This window comes from Centrocercus urophasianus, unplaced genomic scaffold, assembly GCF_019232065.1.
Source record: "Centrocercus urophasianus isolate 14NV4802_14NV808 unplaced genomic scaffold, USGS_Curo_1.0 seq_16, whole genome shotgun sequence".
In the NCBI taxonomy this organism is placed as follows: domain Eukaryota; kingdom Metazoa; phylum Chordata; class Aves; order Galliformes; family Phasianidae; genus Centrocercus; species Centrocercus urophasianus.
Window position 1 is genome coordinate 16927827 of NW_024884711.1, and position 21864 is coordinate 16949690.

General features: G+C 35.9%; 1 protein-coding gene across 10 annotated transcripts in view; it reads left to right on the top strand.

Moving 5' to 3' along the window:
* The window catches only part of OSBPL3 (oxysterol binding protein like 3), an 85519-nt gene that overhangs the window by 57290 nt on the left and 6365 nt on the right, over positions 1 to 21864 (top strand). For 8 of the 10 annotated variants that reach the window (XM_042817285.1, XM_042817284.1, XM_042817283.1 and 5 more), the window contains 10 exons: positions 560 to 663; positions 804 to 896; positions 1514 to 1670; positions 3805 to 3935; positions 8610 to 8717; positions 11475 to 11609; positions 12267 to 12360; positions 14477 to 14727; positions 16813 to 16950; positions 19593 to 19656. In XM_042817285.1, coding sequence (XP_042673219.1) covers positions 560 to 663; positions 804 to 896; positions 1514 to 1670; positions 3805 to 3935; positions 8610 to 8717; positions 11475 to 11609; positions 12267 to 12360; positions 14477 to 14727; positions 16813 to 16950; positions 19593 to 19656 — 1275 coding nt within the window. The remainder of the gene's footprint in view (positions 1 to 559; positions 664 to 803; positions 897 to 1513; positions 1671 to 3804; positions 3936 to 8609; positions 8718 to 11474; positions 11610 to 12266; positions 12361 to 14476; positions 14728 to 16812; positions 16951 to 19592; positions 19657 to 21864) is intronic. The other 2 variants (XM_042817291.1, XM_042817292.1) reach the window with 1 other exon arrangement.

A 21864-nucleotide genomic window follows, 5' to 3' on the forward strand; every position in this document is an offset into this window, starting at 1 on the left:
TACCAGTTTGGAGGATCTCTTAAAGGAACCTATGTATTCCAATGTATTTTCTTTTACGACCGTTACACTTGTTAGTAAAACTTGAAGTGTCTTAAACTGGGTTCCAAATCACCTTCTGCCCATACTTTCCTGAAATAATAAAGATCTCTTGTATGTTGGTAAAAGCTGCATCATGCATGTATTTTTACCTACTATGAGGTGTTTTATCTCTAGCTCTGCATGAACTGTTCAGTCTCAAAGTCTATGGCATTTTTACCATCTCCACAGGTCACTAGTTTGGGTGACTAGTCCTATATGGCAGTAACTCATTTTATCTTGTATTTCTACAACCAACTATGACAAAACACCATATATCAGTATACAGGCTTTATAGAGGCATTTTAATATTATGAAGACAGAAGGATGCAAGCTGTTTTACCCAGTTGTCTAATAGTCTGTTTTTTTTGTCAAATAATAACTTAAGCCAGCAACAATGAAAATAAAGCTAGCCTATAAACAAAAAACTTTCATTATATTTGTTACTTCACAGCAACTGAAAATATTCTTCTGTTCAAAACAGATCTGTCCACTTGTCACGCATATTTACTGGAAATGAACCAGCTGTTACAGAGCATGGATGTCCTTCACAGGACCTATTCAGCGCCTGCTATAAATGCTATGCAGGTTTGTTGTTTACAAAACAAAAAAACCCTTTTCCCTTGCTATTCCAAAAAGCAATCCCTAATTCTAAATGATCAAATTATTTACTCTTAACTTTGCTACTTTTATGACCATCCATATTTTGTCTTGCTTGTTATTAAAAGGTTGGACCTTTTGAAAGCCCAAAGAAGGAAAAGAGAACACATAGGAGGTGGCGATCTAGAGTTGTTGGGAAAGAGGCTAAGGGAACATTACAGGTGACTTCAGTCCTTTCAGTAGCCCATCTTTTCTTCGATTCTTATTTATTGATAATTTCTTGGCATAGCCAGTTTACGAAATAAGAATCCTTTTGAAGTACTGTTTGACTCTGACTCATTTTATGCAGTGGTATAATGTACAAAACACTAACGTGTCCTTGTTAAAATCTGCAATAGGAGCTATACTAATTTGTTCAGGAGATAAACCTGTTTTTCACTCATTTTTTCTAGTTTGTCTCCAATTGGTGGCATGGGAGGTGTATCTGCTATTTTTTCCTCTTTTTAGCAGTACCTATTTTTGCAAATTCTCCGGGTAGTTTTTTTTTTTGTATTTGCATCCAGTGTGCTTGTTATTAGATGCTTATAAGCAGAGAAAAAAAAATACTATTGCATATGTTACAACTCTCAATGGACTTCTTTCTTGGAGTTTTGTCAAATCTCCAACTATGAAATCTTGGGCAAAATTTTGTCAGTGTTTTCATCTATTCCAAGCCTTTTGCTAATGGTAGTTCAGTTAGCTTTGGTGTCCCAGATACGAACAATTAAAAATAAAATTCTTTACAGTTTGTCTAAGAAACAAGACAGAGACAATCACAAATTTACTGTTATCCTTACAGGTGCCTTCAGTATTTTCTGCCCCTATGAGACTACATGCTTCCAATCCTAACTTATCTACAATAGATTTTGTAGAAGAGAAAAACTACTCTGATGGCTCTGAAACATCATCAGAATTTACTAAAATGCAGGAGGACTTATTTCATATTGCACATAAAGGTGAATAAAGTCTGTTTTTCATATTTTATATCGTCTCAATTTAATGTGATTTCTGAAAACAGGTCCTTTTTAATATTTAGAAAAAGCACGAAACGCCCTCCCTTTAATTCCCTTGTGGGACTGTGAATGTTGATGTCTTGAGTCTTTTGAACAAAATGACTTGTCCCATTTTTATTTTTTATGAAGGGCCTCCCTTTGTTTAATATGTTAGATCAAGATTCTGTTTGTTGCCCAAGTGTAGATGAGCACAAGTATGTTTGTATACTAACGTTGGCTCACAGTATTTGAGAGTTCACCATTTGCTGGTGATGGAAAGGTTGCTATGGTAGTAACCTATTTTTAGTGAATACATAAGAGTAAAATCATGTGAAGCCACAGGAGGGGCAGCTTGACTGTAAATGTTTTGTCTCTTGAAGTCATTCTTCATAGAAATACTTAGCCCTGTCACCCTCTGACCAGAAACATTTTTATTGTTTAAGTGCATTTATGTCTGAAAGACTTTTGGAAGGATAGGTGTTGCTCCTTTTTGCATAAGATGAGTTGTTTGATGTTACCAGTATGCATTCTTTCATTGTTTTTGCCCTCTGGTGCTGATGTATCTTGATTCTGTTATGGAATGAATATATCTATCTCAGTAGTAAACTTTATAAAGTAAACTGTAATCAAAACTGATGCATGTTTTCTGAAAATAGAAAAGAGGGTGGGAGCACAGCTGGAAAGGTGCTATCTACAGGAGCACTTGAATTCTCCTGTTCAGGATGATGTTAACTAAAATGTCTGTGTCACAAGTTTTGGTTAGATTGAACTATGCACTAAGGGGACAAAGGACTACATGCTATTTAATACAATACATTTTATTAAGAATGCAAAAACTACTTTATACCACCAGCTTTCTGGAAAAAAAGTGAACTTATTCTTTGACATTCGATACAGCTGAAATGTATCGTTAGTACTTTATTCTATAAACGTTCTTGAAAATTTATGTTAGTATACCAGCTATTAAATGAGATGTAAGGTCACTGAGGGTTCTGGTCATGTCTCCTACATGTGAAAGGCTAATGTAAAATAGTTTGTAATGGACACATCTTCCTCTTCACCCCCAAGGAAGTTGTTAGATTTCTTCACATAGATTAAACTGTGAAAATTAGTTTTGATAATGGTTTCTGATGATGAAATACACTTAAGGATTATTTTCTTTTTAAGATTAAGTTATCTTACGTGAAATACTCAATAAGGTAATAATTACACAGATTAAATCTGGGAGATATAAAACATGCCTTGTTCTTTACTCTTCCCGTGCATCTACACTCAGGGTTTGTTTTTTTTTTTTTTAATCTCCATTTCACTGGTAAATTCCCTGATAAATTTTTGCATTTCCTATTCTTGTGATTTTATTGTAAGACTTGAACAGTCCCTCAAAAATCTGCTAGTTCTGCAGAATGATGAATGTTGAAGTACTACATAAACATTACCAGATTAAATTTTTATTCCTCATGGCTATGTAAAAGATGTCTCAAAAAAACCTTGTGTGATCTATTATCTAATTTGCCTGTTTTGGGCTAGTGAAAAGGACTCAGAAAGAAGTGGGAGCATCGTTGCGTTCAGGATCTCAGCTGTTGAGTCAATAAATCATCTAACAAGCTGAAATGTCATTGTACCCGAAATGAATCACCACTGTTAACTTGTGGTGAAAATACTAACTCTATAGCTGTGACACTGTATGTGTTATAGCTGCCTTCTTGAGTGATTTATTTTTCTCCTTCTCTCCCCTCCCCCACTGGAATTCATAAAGGAATGTGGAGTAGAATCATGACCATCTGAAGATTCTAGCTAATTGGGAAACAAAAGCAAATGAAGAGTAGACGTGGTTAGTTAGCTTTGTTGCCATCTGTCACAAATTAATCAAAGCAGTTTTGACTGTGGCTAATATAGTCATCATGTTAGCATTTACCATAAACATTTCTCCTGGTTAAAAAAAATAAAATCTGATAATATTGAATAATATACTATCCTGGATCTCTCAAACTAGATTCTTGTTTCTATCTCCATAAATGATGTTTCATGGAAATTTGACATAACTGCTGTGTTATGTGTAGCTGCTTTTAACCTCATTTTTTTTACAAAATGGTTCTAGTGTACTTCACCTTGAAGTCAGCTTTCAGCAGCATATCTACAGAGAGGGAAAAGCTGAAGCAGATGCTAGAGCATGAGGCATCATCATCTCCATCTGCACAAATAGTTGGCTTGAAGAATGCCTTAACGTCTGTAAGTGATATGCTGAAGTTCAGCAAGCTTCATTATCATCAGTTATTACTTTTAAATTTTATAGTAGTTAATTTCCGTTTTGTTAGTGTCTGCTCTGTGCTAAAATTTACAATATTGAAGAATAATGAATCATGATTATACATGGTATTTTACAAAGACTGTCTTTCCTAAATGGTAAAGGTACTGTGAAATCATGAAGACTTGATAGATCACACTGTGCCCCTAAATAAATCTGTGTTACTTGATGCTAAGTATGAGAGTTGCTTTGTGACTGAGTCTACTTTATCTGGATCAATCATTCCATTCTGATATGCTGTGGCTTTTCCTAAACAGCACCAAACATTTGCTATACCTTGGCACAAAATAAAGAAAGGAGCAGCTGAAGGCACTGGGCTGTCCTTTCTGTTGCACCAGAGCTTTGCTGCTCTGCACCAAAATACTGAAAAACAAACTCAAGTACAGCTTGTTTTATTGGCTTCCACCTTCATCTGTTAGTCATCTGAAAGCAGCAATGGATTAGTTAGAACAAAATCCTAAATGACAAAAGATTATGCTCTTTAAAAGGTTGGTTGGATTTGGTTGGTACACTTTTTTCAACATGAACTGGTCTCAAAACAGTTTCAATATATCAACAGTAACCTGATTTCAGAACAATGAGGGCCATCATTACCATGATCTTAAAATTTCAGTCTGTGTTTCAAATTGCTAATCAGAGGCAGGAGTGACTTTGGTTAAACGTGGTATAGATCTTAAAATCAGTTCAGTATAAAAGCTTGCTTTGTATTACAAAAGTTGTGTGTGGTTATAGCGTTTTAGGTTAAAATGTTTCTTTCCCTAGACATGTAGAAGTTGTGATGTCTTCATAGAATTTGGAGAACAGTGGAGCTTGTTGCATAAAACTACATTCACTCATTTGTTTTTGGCTTTCAGCTGTTCCACTTGAGGCATCTAATTGGGTGACTTCACTTTTTCCAATGTTATTTGCTTAAAATTTTACATTTAAAAAAACCGGTTCTATGGTTTGTGAACTGAGTGAACACTCAGCTAAACCTGGATTCTTTTTTAAGTGATAAAATTCTGTTCATCCTCTGTCTTTTAAAAATCGTGCTCTTTGTTCTTATTTGTTATTTAATAACCCTTCTGTAACCCATCCAGATGCGATTTCTGAACTCTGGCAGTTCCAGCAGACGTGACATCTATGTGAAAGCTATTCTTAGCCTTTAGCTCTGTAAAGCTGTGATGCCAACAGAAACTTTCTCACCATGCACAGCAGAGAATCCTGTAGGAGAAAAGAATGAGCTTCCTTTGAAGTGTTCTGGAAACACAGATATGATAAACTCTAAGACTGTTCCTTTCAAGAGAGTCTTGTAATCATGACTTCAGTATTTGTTTTTTATTAAAATTTTTATTCAGTTCATAAGGACCAAAACTCATACAGGTTGAAAGCTATCAACTATTAGGCTGTTTGGTTCTTAGTGATCTGGCAGGGGAAGAAATCAAAACAAAGTTGAAGTGCATAAAACACATTTTTCAGAATAAGCATCTCTGCCTTTGCTTTTCCCTTATCAACATGCTATTTTTGACCTCCACACAGCAAATAGACAAAAGTGAACAGAAAAAGTGAATGGAAGAAAGCACAAGAGAAGGAAGTGATTTTAACATGATATACAGGAGGGCTATATAAATTCTTTATTGTATTAGTTTGATGATGTGGGTATAATATGTAAGATTGTACACTTGAGAGACGAGTGCTAAATGCTGGTATGTTGAAGCTAGTCCACACAAATGTAAAGCAAGAGAACACTTCTTCTCCCATTCACCATTACTTCAGACCTACTGTCTTTCCTACTTCCTACAAAAACTACTCTCAGAATCAGAATTGGACAAAGTAAATGCATAAATTGCAATGCTCTTGTATTGATTCACATTGCAGAAGTAGGCAGTAAATCTTCAGTTTTGTTCCATCCTGATGGCTGGATTGTTTCTTTTAATTTTTGTGTCTATCAGAGTCTCTGCTACAGAAGGATTTTTTTTTTCCCTAAATATTTCCATTAAAAGGCTGTCAGGACACACACTGTAAACTGTTTTTTGATTCAGTGTTAGAAAGAGTTCTGCAACTCTGCTAGCTGTAGAGAATGACTTGGAATGGACAGATTATCCTGTCTACTTTTGCCAGAGGAAATATTTCAAAATAGTAAAAAATCTAATTAATTTATAATACAGCTTAAAGCAGGCTGCCATAGAAGAGATTTGGTATGTAAAGAACAAATCCTAGGAAAAGAATGTTACAAAAAAATCTTTTCTTCATTCTCACTTTTACTTTGATACAAAGCTGAGACCAAATAAATCTCATGCTCTTGGTACTTCTAACAATCTAAGGATTTGCACAGATTTGAGACTTTGCAGGATGAAGAAGCACTAAAGTTGTTCCTCAGATTCCTATCCAAAGTCACCCCTTTCCTTCAGCTCTACATCAAACCATTCATATTCTGTGGTGGAGCATATTTCAGATGTATCTTAGCAAGAAGATTCACTGCTGTGTTTCTGTATGACAGGAGAAATGTGAAGATGTTCAGGTGGAAGAGACCTCTTTTGTAGCAGTTTTTAAAGGAGAACATGTTAAAATAAACAGAGTAATCTACGTAGCCCCATCAGAAACTTAAGTATGCTTCTTGGTTCTCTTGAAGAAGAGGAGACGGAAAAAAAAAACAAAACTGTTTTATGCTTACTTATTCCTATATTTGCTTCCCTCTGTGGTTAAATCAAACTTGAAATCCTTATGGATGATCAAAGGGCTGGGGCTGGAACATCTCTTCTAGGAAGAAAGGTTGACTGAGCTGGGATTAAATCTCTGGGGAGACCTTATTGCAGCCTTCTGATACTTGAGAGGGAGGGCCACAAGAGATGAGGAGAGACTCTTTACTGGGGTATGTCTTGATAATAAAAAGAGTAATTGTTTTAAATGAAAAGGTAGATTTTAGGTAAGATAAGGAAGAAATCCTCTACTATGAGGATGAATAAGGCTCTAGAACAGGTTGCCTAGAGAAGCTGTGAATGCTCAGTCACTGGATGCATTGAAGGTTGGATGTGACCCTGGGCAGCCTGATCTAGTGGAAAGTTCCTGTGGCCAAGTGGTTGAAACCATATAGTCTTTAAAATCCCATGCCATTTTATGATTTCATGGTTGACAGTCACCAAGAGGAGATAACAGCTGTACCCCAAGCATGCCTTTCAGAGGTCAAGTAAACATCCAGGAATTATAGACGTAGTCAAAGCAGCAGGGAAGCATCTGAAAAAAAAAATATATATATACAAAAAAATAAATCCCTGGTTTCAGGGAATAAATAAGCTCATAGGGCCATCCAAACACCCCAGCAGAGTGAAGTCTTGTCAGACTCTTGGTTCAGGCTAATCCTCAAGCAACAAACAGGCTCCTAGAGCTTCTCCACCTTCAGTAGTTCCAACAGAGTACAGGGGAAAACGCACCTGATCTCAGAAGTAGTATTGTCTAAAGGACTGCAGTGGGGGCAGTGGCTGGAGGAGTGCTAGCTAGTCCATAGAGTGTGTGTTGTTCGAATTATTCTGCACAGCTGGGAGACAGTAACTGCTTCTGTGTAACTTTATGCTCCATGCACTTGCAAAAGAGTATATTACCATAAGTACAGTTGGTCTTACAATGCTACATGTAATTGTAACACTGAGGAATTGGATTCCTCTTCATGCATAAGCATCCCAGTTTCTGAAATGAAGCAAAGAAAGAGCTGTTTCACTATCGATATCTGTAGAGGCTTATTTTTTAAATGGAGTAAATTTAAAACAATGCTCATTATGCTTATACATAATTATAAAGCAGTGGAATATAAAATAGTATGGAATATTAAAAAATACATAGTACAACTGTAGTAAATACAGATACATATTTTTCTCAGCAAAAAAAAAAAAAAACAAAAACAGAGCTAAGTTGTTGGTTTTTTTGTTTGTTTGGTTCTTAAGTATGTTGTTTGTTCATAGTTTTTCTGTATGGTTTGGAGGAGTCTTTCTCCCCTAGGGCCTCATTACATCCAGTGAAGCTTGCCCCCTGCCATTTCTGGAATTGTCTCTGGGAAAACAATGTCACGTACAGTGGTTGTCTTATATTCATTCAGAATATTTTCTGTTCTTGCCTAGTGCAGTAGTACCACTTCAGTTGAGGTGCAGCAACAAAAATGGAAGATAGCTTTGTCTTACTAATTAGTCTGAAGTCTTACATCTCTGTTAGTGGAAAACAAAGAGAACTGTATATCAGCTTGATGAAAAAGAAAGTCACTTTTCAGTGTGGCAAGAATGAGAACATTTAGAGACAAGATAGAGGTGAGGGAAAGGAGCTTAAAAAAATGATGATGCACAAAATTCATTCATTCTTAATTATATCACCTTGCACAATCTAGTAACTTGAAAGTGCCATCCCTGGCTCTTGTTCTCCACTTGTCTTCTCCCTCACACTGAACAAAAATAATTTTAGAGACAAGGTACAAGATTTTAACCATTTATAACAAATAATTTGCTACCAGTAACCAATTATGTGTTTAATACTGCATTTAAAATACTCCTTCCCTTTCTTTTTACACAATGAAACCACTGTTCAAATTAGTTGAGAGAACTTTATATCCCCAATATTTTTGTTAAATATTCCAGGCAATAGCACAAAACACAGATCTAAAAGACCGGTTACGCAGAATACATGCCGAATCTATGATCCTTGATTCAGCATCTAATGCAAAATCAAGTCCAGATTTGGTGAAGGTGGGTATGGATTTCCTCTTTCAGTGATCTTTTCCTCAAGCTCCTACATCTAGATGGTGTTACATTTTGTCCTGTTCTTCATGTCTTCCCTACAGTGTATTGTGTTAGCAAAATGGGTCCGCTTTTGTGATTATGAATCATTTCTGTTGATGCATTGTGTTATTTTTAATTTCAAAGATTTTCCTTGTGAGTAGTTTTCCTGAGCATACCACCATTGCTTTTGCTACTGGCTCCTGGTAATTCTCCCTCACCTCCTGCCCACTTCCCATTCAGCATGAACAAAGCTGCCTTGTCACCTGCTGCCAGTGGTTCTCTCTCCTTGCATTCCCCTGTTAACTTTCATGCCTGTCTGAATACTGTTAGCCCAGAACACTAACTACTGGTGTGACTGATTTAATGTTTAGAGCCATTAATAGACTTTTCATGAAAGAATCAAAGAAATGAAATGTATGGGATCTTCAGCCATTTAGTTCTGTGTGTTTGAGAACAGGGAGTCTTCTGCATATCCAGTTAGCCAGTTTGAGATGCACTGAAGTACTGGCAGTTTTTTGGCTCACTTCAGAATGCATATGAATGTGGTGTATTTATAGATCATAGGACCTAGATGTTTAAGATTCCAGTAAGGGAAGCAAGAACTTATTTCTGATGAATTTTCCTACATGCTGACTGATACAGAAACTTCTGCTGTGCTTGTATAATAAATCCTGCATTAGAACTTGAATGGATGTGGTGTTGGGTTTTATATAACATACTATTTCCTTTCATTTTTAAAGGCAGTTTAGTCATTCAGTCTGTTCATTTCTATTTTAGTTCCATTTTAGAAGTACTGATTTTAGTCATATTTTGCCTCTCCTCTTTTAAGGTAATTGATCATTTCAGTGTCTTTTGTTTTTAATCCCATAAAGTTCTTGAATAGCACTGATATACAGAGAGGCATTAATGAATGAGTACATTGGTTTTTAATTTCAAGAGCAATCATCATGTTTAGTGGAAGACCTTGTAAAGATATTGGGTTATTTCTCACACATAGAATTATAGAATTGCTTAGATTGGAAAAGACCTTATAGCTCATCAAGTCCGTGCTGTATGCACTGCATATGTAGTGACAAAATTAGCTTTTATGTCCTTTAGGGCATTTGTTGATGAAATCCCTCTGGAACTTACAGACAAAAATCATTTATACTGGAAAATTTTCATATTAGATTGTCTGAGGACTGCAATACAGTACTGTTGCTGTGAGGTCACTGCACAAAGCTTGGCTCTAGATGAAATATCTGCTGCTATGATAGGCCTGTGGAAATTGAAGCAGTATTAACTAGTTTTTCAAGCCTTTGCATAAAATGAACATTTACTTTATATTTTGAGTCATTTATGGTGCAGTTCATCATGCCACAATTGAAACATGAACAAAGTGAAGCTCTCATGTGATTAAATATAAAAACAAAATGTTCTTTTATGAGCCTCTTCTGCTCATTTTGCTTCTGAGATTCAAAATAGAGTTGGAAACAATCCCAGTTGCACTCTTCATGCACATAGGAAATTTTTTTTTGACTTGCAGGCCAATGTAACTGCCTTCCCCCAGAAGAGTCAATTTTGAGGTTACTTCTTTCTTATGGCTTTACTGGGATTATACAATTTAAAAAAAAAAAAAAAAAAAAAAAGCAGAAATCTTCTGTAAGTAACAAACCAAACTTATCAATGTCACCATTATCAGCACACAGTGAATAACATTCTATATTGTAGTAAAACCAACAGAGAAGCCTCAAAAGATTTGTCAGTTTGATTACAGACTTCCCAGATAATTCATTGAGTTCTGAAAGTAAAGCTCTAAAATTTTTTTAATTTTGCAATTCCTACAAAATTATGATAGCAAGGGCAGCCATGGTTACAAGAATGCATCACGTACAGAAAGAAGCTTGAGAGCAGCTGATATGCTAATTTGGACCAGCCAGCCTTATTCCTTAGTAGGGATGGAGCTATGAGGGAACTACCAATACTCACTGGTAGTCCCACCTTTGCTATACTACATTTGGCAACTCTGCTTATACCAACTACCTATAGAGAGAACTTGGGGTTCCTGCAGGTGGAGGTCATGAAATCTGTACATTTTGTACAAACAGAACTTCAGCAGCAAAAGCAATATCATTGATGCAGCTTTGATAATATGCTGGCTTGAGTTGATACACAGTTCTTGGGTGTGAATATGAAGCTTTCTGAAGCATAGCAAGGAAGATAGCCAAGTGGAGATAGTCAGGAAAACATTGCTGTTGCATAGAAAATAACTTCACCCCTCTGAATTTGTGTGCTACTGCTTGACCAGACTTGCATTAAGCAAGGCCAGAGAAAGAGAAAACTAGTAAGTTTATTAAGATCAGCGAAGAACGAGAATCCAGCATGTAGTAAAAAAAGTTGGAACTTTCTCCTTTGTGGGGATTTCTTAGTGATACACTTGCATACATATCTGTCTGAACCTCTCAAAAATCAATGCATTTTCACATTTTTTGTCAGAGGAAGCAGTACATGGCACAGTATGAACTGATCTACTGAATTGTAGATTTTTTTTTCTTTTTTAGTCTATTTTCATTTGGTTTTAAATACCCTCCTCAGAACATGCTACCTTTCACTAAGTTGGAAAAGGAGCATGTGCAATCTTCTCCCAGGTGTTCTACAACCCTTTAACTTATGTGACTGGATTTATATGCATGAATGCTATTTGTAGTATTCTTCCTCTCAACATTTTGTATTTCTTTTGAACAGGAAAATTCAAGAGAAGAAAACAGAGGTCTGGTTCACCAGATCTCCAATGAAAGCAGACTGTCTATTGCTGACTCTCTTACAGAATTTTTTGATGCACAGGAAGTCCTACTGTCTGCTAGTTCTTCAGAAAATGAGGTCTGAGCTTTAAGGTTGACACTTTTCTTATCTAGTTCATTATCTGCTACTCAACATGTGGTCTTTCAGTGTGCTAATTGCACATCAGATGATTTGACAAAAATAAGTTACTATGCTGCTTGTGTTCATTTGTTATCTCTTTACAGTTGAATGTAAAAAATTATTGTGGAAAAGTCTTATATGCACATTGAGGAAAATGGCAAACAGGTAGCTCATATGCAGACACTGCATATATTGTATGATCTGTCTTGAGTCATCGTGCAAGAGCTAAGGAAATTCTATCACAGAAATATAAATATATCTGCCCTTTAGGTATACCTTGGGGCCAAGACTACAGATACTAAAACTTAATAGCTCACTTCTCCAGGACCCCCTAAATTCTTGGTGTTTGATGTGGTGAAAGCCCTTCTAGCTCTGAGACCAAGAGAATAAAGCACATTTTCACTAAGATAAAAAACTGAATTATCGCTGATGGTAATAATTCCCAAAGTATTTAATTCTGAGGTCCACTTAGTACTTTTCTCCAATGCTGAAATACAGCTTAAAAAGTTTGGATCTACAAGAAATATTAATTGCAGCAAAAAGTAACAATTTGTGTGCACGTGGAATTACTTTAATGGGTATGTTAGTGAGTAACATATCTTATCCTGCACATAGGTATCAGATGATGATTCATACGTAAGTGATATCAGTGATAATGTCTCAGAAGATAACCTAAGTAATGACATAGAGAATGAAAGACAAACTTTAGGTAAGTTGAGGGTCTTATGATATCATGTTTTGGGAATTTGTTTCTTGTTTGAGGTATTTTTTTGCGTTTTGTTAGAAAACATTTGATATTACAGATTGTGATATAGACAGCTTGTGTGGTCTTTTCCCCCTCTTATCACCTCAGACTGCTTTTGAGCAGCACATTCTGATTAATCTGATTAAAAGGGCCAAGGCACCATTGTTTAAACAGGATGGTGGTTCAGTATCAGCAGAGAAACACCGATGTGCTTGTCCTCTCAATTTCAGCTCCTTTTCAGATCTTTCATGGCCACAGGCTTTTTCAAACTAGTAAGGCTTACTGCTTTTGGTTGCTTTTTCATTTCATTTTTCTCTAGAAATGAATGTGCTTCAATATAACAACCATGTTCAAATTTGTCATTTTTAGTAGATTTTATTGTTTAAAAGAACATGTCAATTATTTACTGTCACACCTCATGCCTGACCATACAAGTTTCTTCTCTGCCTGTTTTAATTATGACAGGCTTGTTACTGGGTGCACTTATTTAACAGTCTTGCTAATTAGAGATAATAAAAAAAATGGAGGCAGAAGAATTGGTATAATAAACTAATTAGCTTTGTGCTTTCAGAGCATTTCATCTAATCACAATCTTCTTCCCGCTTCATCTATGTGTTACATTCAGTAACACTTGCAAGTGTTACCTGATCATCTCCAAGGATGAGTGGATCCCTTTATATTCGGGTAGTTAACGTGTTTGGAGATCTGTTTGTAACTGTTTTAAAAATGAAGATGTTTTGAAATACAGGATTGGTTTTCTTTTCCTCGTAATCTGAATCTTAGAAAACTAAGAACGTAGCTGTGTTCATCTTGTAACAAGGACCACCACTGAAACTATGCTGTGTGAGCAGAACCTCTGTGTACTTCTGATACCTTTTTCTGTGCCTTGGTCAGTCTCTCTCTCCCATTGCAAACTGGGTACCTTTTTTTCCCTACACGGGCTTTCGCTGAGTTATGAATTGTGGGGTTTTGATAAAAATCTTTTGTCCACTGCACTGTCAAAAGTCAGACCAGATGACAGCAGTGGTCCAATCTGACTTGAAAAGTCACTGATCCAAGCAGGAGGTCAGGTGTCTTAGTCTCCTTCAGTGTTGTTGTGGCTGTTTTTCCACAGGTCTTGCAAACCAGAGGGGATTTCTTTTCATTAGGAGTGGGCAAACTACACTGTAGAGAGAAATCTTATCCATCTGACAAAATCTCATCTGAATCAAAATTGATGTATAACTAAGCAAAGTACCTGTTGCAGAAGCTCATAGCTCTATTTTAATTCAATAGATGCAACTTCATTGCACACCTTCAACTATTTATTCTGGTCTGACTGCTTTGACAACTCTGGCCACCTCAGGTATTCTTATGGTTGAGTCTTTTTTTTTTTTTTTTTTTTTTTTTTAAATATTAGCAAACCTAAGCTCCAAAATTGCTTCAGTTTTTCTACCTGTTAAGCAGGTAGAAAGCAATATATGCAATTAAATAAGCAATACATGGGTGTATCTAAAAGTCAATGTGGTTTAACATTTTTAAAATGCTCAGTGCTATGGCAAGCACAGTAGGAAAGCCTTCATGTAAATCTGTGCCACAGTAGATTTCCTTGGAAGCAGTATCAAAAAAAAAAAAAAAAAAAAAAAAAAAAAAAATAGATAGGAGTTACTTTGGTGCTTGGATCTATAATTTATTCCTTGTCTTCTGGGAAGTGGCAACTTAATTGAAGCTCTGTCAGGGAGGGAGGTTTTTTGTCACTTAAACAGATAGGAATCTATCTCTGTTACGACTAAGACAGCAATAATATTTACTCTTTCAAATTCAGCAGAAAGCCTGAGTCTCTCTCCTAGCCTTTAAGGGAAAGGAGGTAGTTTTTCACGCGGCTTTTCTACCGTCAGTTAACTTAGAGATATTAAAGTGATGTTTATTCTTTACCCCTTTGTAGCAGCCTATCTTTAAACCACAGGTGAAGTTATTTGAATGAAATGTGAGAGTGAAAGGTGGTTTTGACAAAAAAAAAGTTACATCTTAATGTATATTTGTAAGAGGGATAAAAAGTAAGTAAATGACATATTAACTCGTTCTGCATATTTATTTTCAGACTGTATTTCTGAAAGTGGAATTGGATGTCATTCTAAAAGGAGAACATGTTTACCAGCTCCATGTCCCAATACTAGTAACATCAGCCTATGGAATATCTTAAGAAACAACATAGGAAAGGATCTCTCCAAAGTGGCCATGCCTGTGGAATTGAATGAGCCACTTAACACCCTTCAGCGTCTCTGCGAGGAGCTGGAATACAGTGAGCTACTAGATAAAGCAGCTCATACACCCAACCCATTTGAACGGATGGTAAACACTTAAGATTCTTAATAATAATCAGTACAAGCAGAAGAGAGTACAATGTAAAAAAAAAAAAAATAATAATCTGTCAAATACATGAAGGCATTCTACTCCATTTTTCTTTCCATCCAGCTGAGAAAGGCAGGCTCCTGTCTGTGTTTGTTTCCACTTTTTTCCAATTTCCACTGTTTTCCAGCTTGTGTACCCACTAATTTTTATTCTGCCTAATTCCTTTTGCTTTGTTAAGGAAGTGTATCTCCTGAAGTGCCTTATCCTGCAAGATTAAGTGAAGTACAAGTTGAAATCTGGTTTGTATCTTTTCTTCCTCCTTCCTCTTCTAGTTTTCCAAGAAGAAAAACTTGGAGCAGAGGAGTGAACTATTATGCTTCTCTCATGAGTATGGAAATTACAATACTATATATCTTTATAATGTGAAGTTGCCTAATTTGGAAGCAGTTCTCCATGGTAGATAGTGGGTCTTCCAGCCCTGCCCTACTGTGATAGCTTTGTGTCAATTAAGTGAGCTCCATTTGTTTTATCAGCTGATTTTTTGTAATTCTGAAGGTGCTACAAAGTGGTCAGGAACTCAAAACTAGGCACTGCTTATGTATGTTGATTACTATATTGATGTCATCTTCCACTAACATAGAATCCTGAATTTGGTAGATAACAAGAGAAAATTTATTTCAGTTGTTTGCTTCTAGATTCACAAGAGTTACTTAATGTGTATGCCTATAAATAAAAGATTTTAAAGCTCACTACATTCTCTTAAATAGAAGAGATGGATTGTACCATACACTAAATTAAGTCTTCTGATCAATATTTCTTACTTTAAAATGAGACTATTAATGAATGTAATTAATTACATTATAAATACTGCTCAAAAAGAACTTGCTCCAACTCTACCAGGATCATAACTTTGTGTCTGTCATTGGGATTTAGAGAGTGTAATACAATGGAGAGCATAGTAATGACAGCAAAATAGCAAGGTCCTAGGTTGCAGCAGGCGAGGGTTTACTCAAATGCAATAGTCAGCATCACAGAGATAAAGGAAAACCACACTTACCTTTAGAAGGTCTCAACTATGCAGGGGTCTCTAGCAAGATACCCTTACCTCCACTGCCAACCTTTAAATGAGATCTGGGAAGGGGTGTATCCTTCCACTCACTTAGGTGCATTGCTTGCACCTGTGTTCCCTTGGGTTGGTTCTGCTTTCCTACCAAGTGCTCAATTACTGCTTGGAGCCATGACTTAGCATTTCTGCTGCAGGGTGTGGCTGTTAATTTGTTCTTTGCATAGAACTCGTTTTTTGTTTTTGTTAAGAATAAGCGTTAAAAGAAAATGCACAGGAGGTCTTTGCATAGGAATGCAAATAAGTCTCTTTGCTCCTTCCCACACCTAAGCATCTGGAAATTGAATTGGAATGTAGTATTCTTTGACTCTGAAAAACTCTTGAGGTAAAATTATTGTTAACTGTTGTATAGTAATTGCAACATTTTGCTTCAGAATAGCTCATTTATTAAGTCAGTTTCTGAATTTGTGAAAGGAACACACTACTCTCATAAAACGTGGAAAAGGAAATGAAAAGGAAGAAAAATTGTACAAGTTGCATTGAATGTAGCAAATTTTGTGAAAACTCTCACAGTATTTCCTGTGCCATATTTAGGGAAAGGATAGCGAGTAGATCCATAGAATAACAGACCATAACTGTAAAAGCCAATTACAATACAAAATCTGTCAGTGGTTTTTAAGTTTACTGCTTTCAATTCTGTGTGTTCCGAAATACTGAATTGTTTCAAACTGTTTTCAGAGACACTGTTTTCAGTCAAATAATTTGTGAAGTTTGATCCTATTAACTCTATCACTGGCCTCTTGAATGATTCATTGAAAACTGAAAAACTCTATAATGTATGAACTAATGCTTAACTCCCAGGAGGAGGCATACACATTTGTAGTCTGCAAATAATGGAAAAAAGAAATAGGTGATATCAGGATAAGGCCTTTGTTTGTATTCTCTGTTAAGTCTGAATCTATTGAAAAAAAAAGTGCATGATTGTGATAAAGTAATCAGAATTCTCTGTGTGTTATTTCCAGGTATATATAGCTGCGTTTGCAGTATCTGCATATGCATCCAGTTACTACCGAGCTGGAAGCAAGCCATTTAATCCTGTTCTTGGAGAAACCTATGAATGTATTCGTGAAGATAAGGGTTTCCAGTTCTTTGCAGAACAGGTACTGTATGCTGCAACATTTACTTTTGCTATTTGATAGACTACTTAATTCTGAATGCATGGCTGGTATCCCCCAGAGCTATAGCAAAATACATTACTCTGCATCACCTTAGCCCAGCAAAACTCAAGGGATGCTATAGAATTATAAATGAAGGAAATGGCTTTGTTTATTGAGGAAAGGCAGCAAACGCTAGGATGGAATGTGACAATCAGTTGCTGACAGTCAGAAGCAAAGGCTTGGCAGGCTGTTACTCCAGTAACTAGGTAACTTGTTTAAGTTTCTCATTCTGAAATCTGATCGCTACAAAAGGCTTTATGTTCTTGTCATGTTCTTTTGTGTGCAATTGTTTAAAATTTTCATAACAAATTGTCTTTTTTACAGCAAATATTTCATTCACATGAGTTGATCAACCACCAGTATTTTCTATGTCCAAATACTCCCTGTCCAAATACTTTGTGGGCTAAGCCTGTCAAATCTGGTACCACGGCTTAGTAGCTGAAGGATGTATACAGCACATCAAGGTCTGCGTGTTGCTGAAAATAGCCTTCCTGTAGTATGGTTATTAAGCATGGGTAAAAAATATATAATATTTGAACCAGTCCGGATACCAAAATTGCTAAGCTTGAGACATAAGTTAAAATGAGGTAGAATTTGAAGAATTTGGTTCCTGTCAGAATTTAAGGATTGAAAGCTGTCTTATTCTGTCTAGACATTGCAACAAAAATTAGAAAATTAAAGTAGGCAAGGCTGTGCAGCCTAGAAATTTGATCAGTGAAAGCCTCGTAAGAGACTTCTATTATTAAATGAAAAGTGTTTCTGATGCACTTTGTACATCATGTTTTACAGAGGACAAGAAGCTGCACTGTGTAATCTTTCCTTAGTCTAGGAAGGATCACAGACAAGTGGAAAAAAAAAAGGAAAAAAAAGCAGAACAGTCAAAGCAAGAATCAAGTCTAAAGTTCAAGCAATGTGTCTGAATCTTTATTGTGTTTAGTTTTAAGTCACCAGTGTAACGTCAAATTGGAGTAGCAAAGCAGATAATAAAGTTTGGAACTTAGTTTAATGTAAGTTTGAATTAAAGGAGATGATTTTCCCCTAAATATTAGACAAATCACTACAAAGGCTACTTTTCCTAAAGGAGATTTTTAAAATATGAGTGTTCTTGTTCTGTTAATAACTGTTGTTCAAATATGTGCAGTATGTAACATGAGTGATAAAGTTTTACTGTATTATTATGGGGTGGAGGAATATTTGAAGGGAGGGTGGTATAGGAGGAAAGAAATTTCATACAGCTTGCAAGCATCGACTATTTCTTTTTGCATCAGGAGCTCTTAGTTATTGCTTGTTTGAGCAAGCATTTTGATGCTTACTCTAGATAACTTGTTAGTGCAGGTACCATGTAACGTGTGAAATAGAGAAGTAGAATGTATAAAATTATAGAGATCTGTTCTGTTATTAGGATATGTTCAGAATAGCTCTACTTAGCTCCATGACCTTACTCTGGAATTATCACAGTTTAAGTGAGAGCCAAGTTTAACCTGGGAATTATAGTGACATCTGGGGTTAATCTGAACACAGTATGTAAGAGAGTGTTGCTCTCAGTGGATTAGGGCGTAGCTGAGAGTAATCAGTACTACTTGATTTCTTTTTTAACCATGTGAAGGTTGGTCAGGGAGAACTGCATAAAATAACAAATTTGCAAAATGAGAAACAAAGAAGAAAGTAAAAGTGCATTCAAGTCATATGGATGATTAAGAAATGAAATTCATAGTTGGAATTAGCAACTTGATTTGAAAATAAAGGTGTCTTTGTCAAAAGAACAGTAGTTGTTACACATCAAGGCATTGGTCCTGGTCAGATTTTAGTCTTGTTCACCCAGAAGGGTGAATGTAGAGAGCTTTTGCTTTGTGCAGTCACTTTATTATTTACTATTTTATTTGAACAGTATGCATAACATATTTATTTATTTACTTACAATGCTCACTTCGTTCTTTCAGTCCTTGCATTGTTATGTATGTGCTGTTATTACCCAAAGCTGATAAAATGCAGTGTGTGTGATTAGAGCTTCACACAAGAAAAACTGGATGTGTCACTTGTGCAGTCTTAAAATTGCTAGATGGAATTTCATGGTTTTATTTCTCTGGCATTTGTCCCCTTCAGTGATGCTGATTGCTGTCCCATCCCATAGTCAGGGTTTAGTAAGGATCTACTATATAGAAGCATTTGGCCTTTTGGTTTTTGTTTGTTTGATTGGTAATTTCTACGTTTTTGCTGTCTTCTCAAAGCACATCTTCTGTTAAAATATGAATGAGGCTTTCAGATGAAGTGTAAATATTACATTAGAGACAATGTACAAAATCTGTGGTTAGATTTCTTTCAACAAATTTACAGGCCTTTTAAACAGTGCTTGCCTTTTCTTTCAAGGCTTCCTAGGTCTCAGTACATTACAAATCCCACTGGCTCCCCCTTAAGGAAACAACTGCAAAAGGAAAGTAAATGTTCAAATTGTAAATGAATGAATTATATGAATAAATGAATGAAAAATAAAGGGGAAAAAAAAGGGGTAGAACAAAACAAAATTACTTTTCAGGGGTTAACATTTTTGTCTTTGTTTTTTTCTTTCTTTCATGTCTTGCTATTAGGTCAGTCACCATCCACCTATTTCTGCATGTCATGCTGAATCTGTGAATTTTGCTTTTTGGCAAGGTAAATATTCAGTATCATTTACTTTCACAGCCTTCATAATAATTGCACTGTATGTTTAACATGAAATATCCAGAAATAGGGAAAAGATGAATTTTTCTGCTTAAATCATAACAGAATGGCTATAAGAAATCCTTGGCTTACTGGTATTTTTTTTTACTTGGATCTTCTGCCATTACAATTATGTGCATGTATTCAAAATCTGTTAAATAATTTTCTTGGGTTTTTTGTTCATTTGTTTATTTTTGGTGAGAGGTTTGTTTACAAAAGGAGAGTTGTACCCCAAGATATTTATGAAGACAACCTAGAATGGAACTTGGAAAACTGTGCATTGAATCCTGAGCCATGATAGATCTTGCAGTTCTGTTCTGAAGATAATTTCCAGAAATATGTATAACAGCAGGGACAGCACATTCACCGTGTCTGTCTCTTGTAGTATTATTATAGTGCATCAAATTTCATGCTGTTTCACTACTAACATTGTCTTCCAATAAATGGTGCAATGGAGCTTTGTTTGCTGTACAAGTCTGGTGAAGATGTCAGCCAGTTAGAATACCTGAACAATCCAATGTTTTTGGAGTGGACACAGGACATAACGATGCCTTTTAACTCAGTTAAAATCCTTTGTCCAGACTTCTGTCAATTCGCTGTGTAGCATATTATAGCCTTTAATTCTATTAGGATCGGCTTTGCTGACTTGATTAGAGCTATTACAGGTGGAATTGTATTGAACAGAAATTGCAGCTTTGTCATTAGTCTAACTCTTTGCTTTGTAAACAGATACAGAGCAAGAATCCTGTTCTTAGCTGAAAAGCAAAGATGACCAAAAATGTATCCATTTGCTTGTATATACAAGGCTAGATAACAGCCTATCTCAAAAACTGAAGATACATTTCTTTAACAGATCTTGGAAAGCTAATGTCACTTAACTATTGCAATATGCACTTAGAGAACTAATTTGTTCTGTTAAAACAAGCACTGAGAGTCTGGTCGATTAGAGAGAGACTGAGGTTCTGGTCCCAGTGGCCCAGAAGACTCAGGGTGCAGCAGGGTTTGTTTTTGTTTGTTTTTTGTTGTGTTTCTGAATGTGTCTAGCTGAGCTTATTGGAGATCTAGACAATGATTTTTTTCTAATGTAAATGTAATCTGTGAATACTGTGGCCTCTTGTTACAGGGCTATATTAACTTATGTGGAAAGATCAAAATCAAGTTAATCATAAAGGTATCTTGTCAACAAGATAAGTTCTGTCTGTGCAAACATCTGCCACTTATCATATAGTCTCCTCTGCTGAAAGGAGACAGCCCTCAGCTACATTGCTACAATAGTGCTGTCATTCCACCAGATACTGAGTGACCTTAGCTCCTGTTTCAACATAGGGACAGTTATTTCAGAAACTCTTCTCCCTTACTTAGGAAACTAACACTGCTTTTGTAGGACCTGTTTGCAAAGGACAATTGCATTGGAAGCTGTAGTTTGGTTTTTGTTCCGTCTTAGCATCTTTTTGAGACTGGAGATGATTTTTTCCTTTATTGTCAAATGAATCTGTGAATAGAATTGGAGATGCTGGTGTCTTGTACAGCAAGGATACTACCTTGCAAGCACTAAAGTCACTGTGAAAGTTACTGTCTGATTGTCTAGCCTAATTTAACTCCATACCCCTTATGCTGTGCTTCTCTGTCCATGTTTATTTCACTTTGAAGTGAATTGCTAATTTAACAGTTTCCTCAAGATATTTTTATAAGTTTTCATTGAGATTTATCATCTTCTTTTTTTGGAGGAAATGATGTGAGACTTGGACAGTTCTTCTGATTCAGACCAGATTTTAAAAGGCCAATTAAACTTCCAGGGGAAGTCAGACTAAATCCCTACCTGATTTTCTGCCCTGTGGATGTTGGTAGTTATATTTTTGTATTTGGAATCTTCTTTTTGGTTTTTGAAAATGTCTGCATTCATTCACTAGCATTAGTGAATGAAGCATTACAGATAAATGTACACTGCCTACAGCTTATTTAAATTCCTCTCTTTTGAAAATGTTTTTAAGAGACGACTCTTAAAACTCTGGTGCTTTTCTATTTAAATAACCAGTAATATTTTGAATAAACACTTAATTGTTTGTAGCGTTATTTTGAACACTCCTTATTATGTTACACTTTGTTATTTTGTGTTTCTTAAAGTAGAGCCAAGATGTCTGTAGATTCACGCATGCCAAT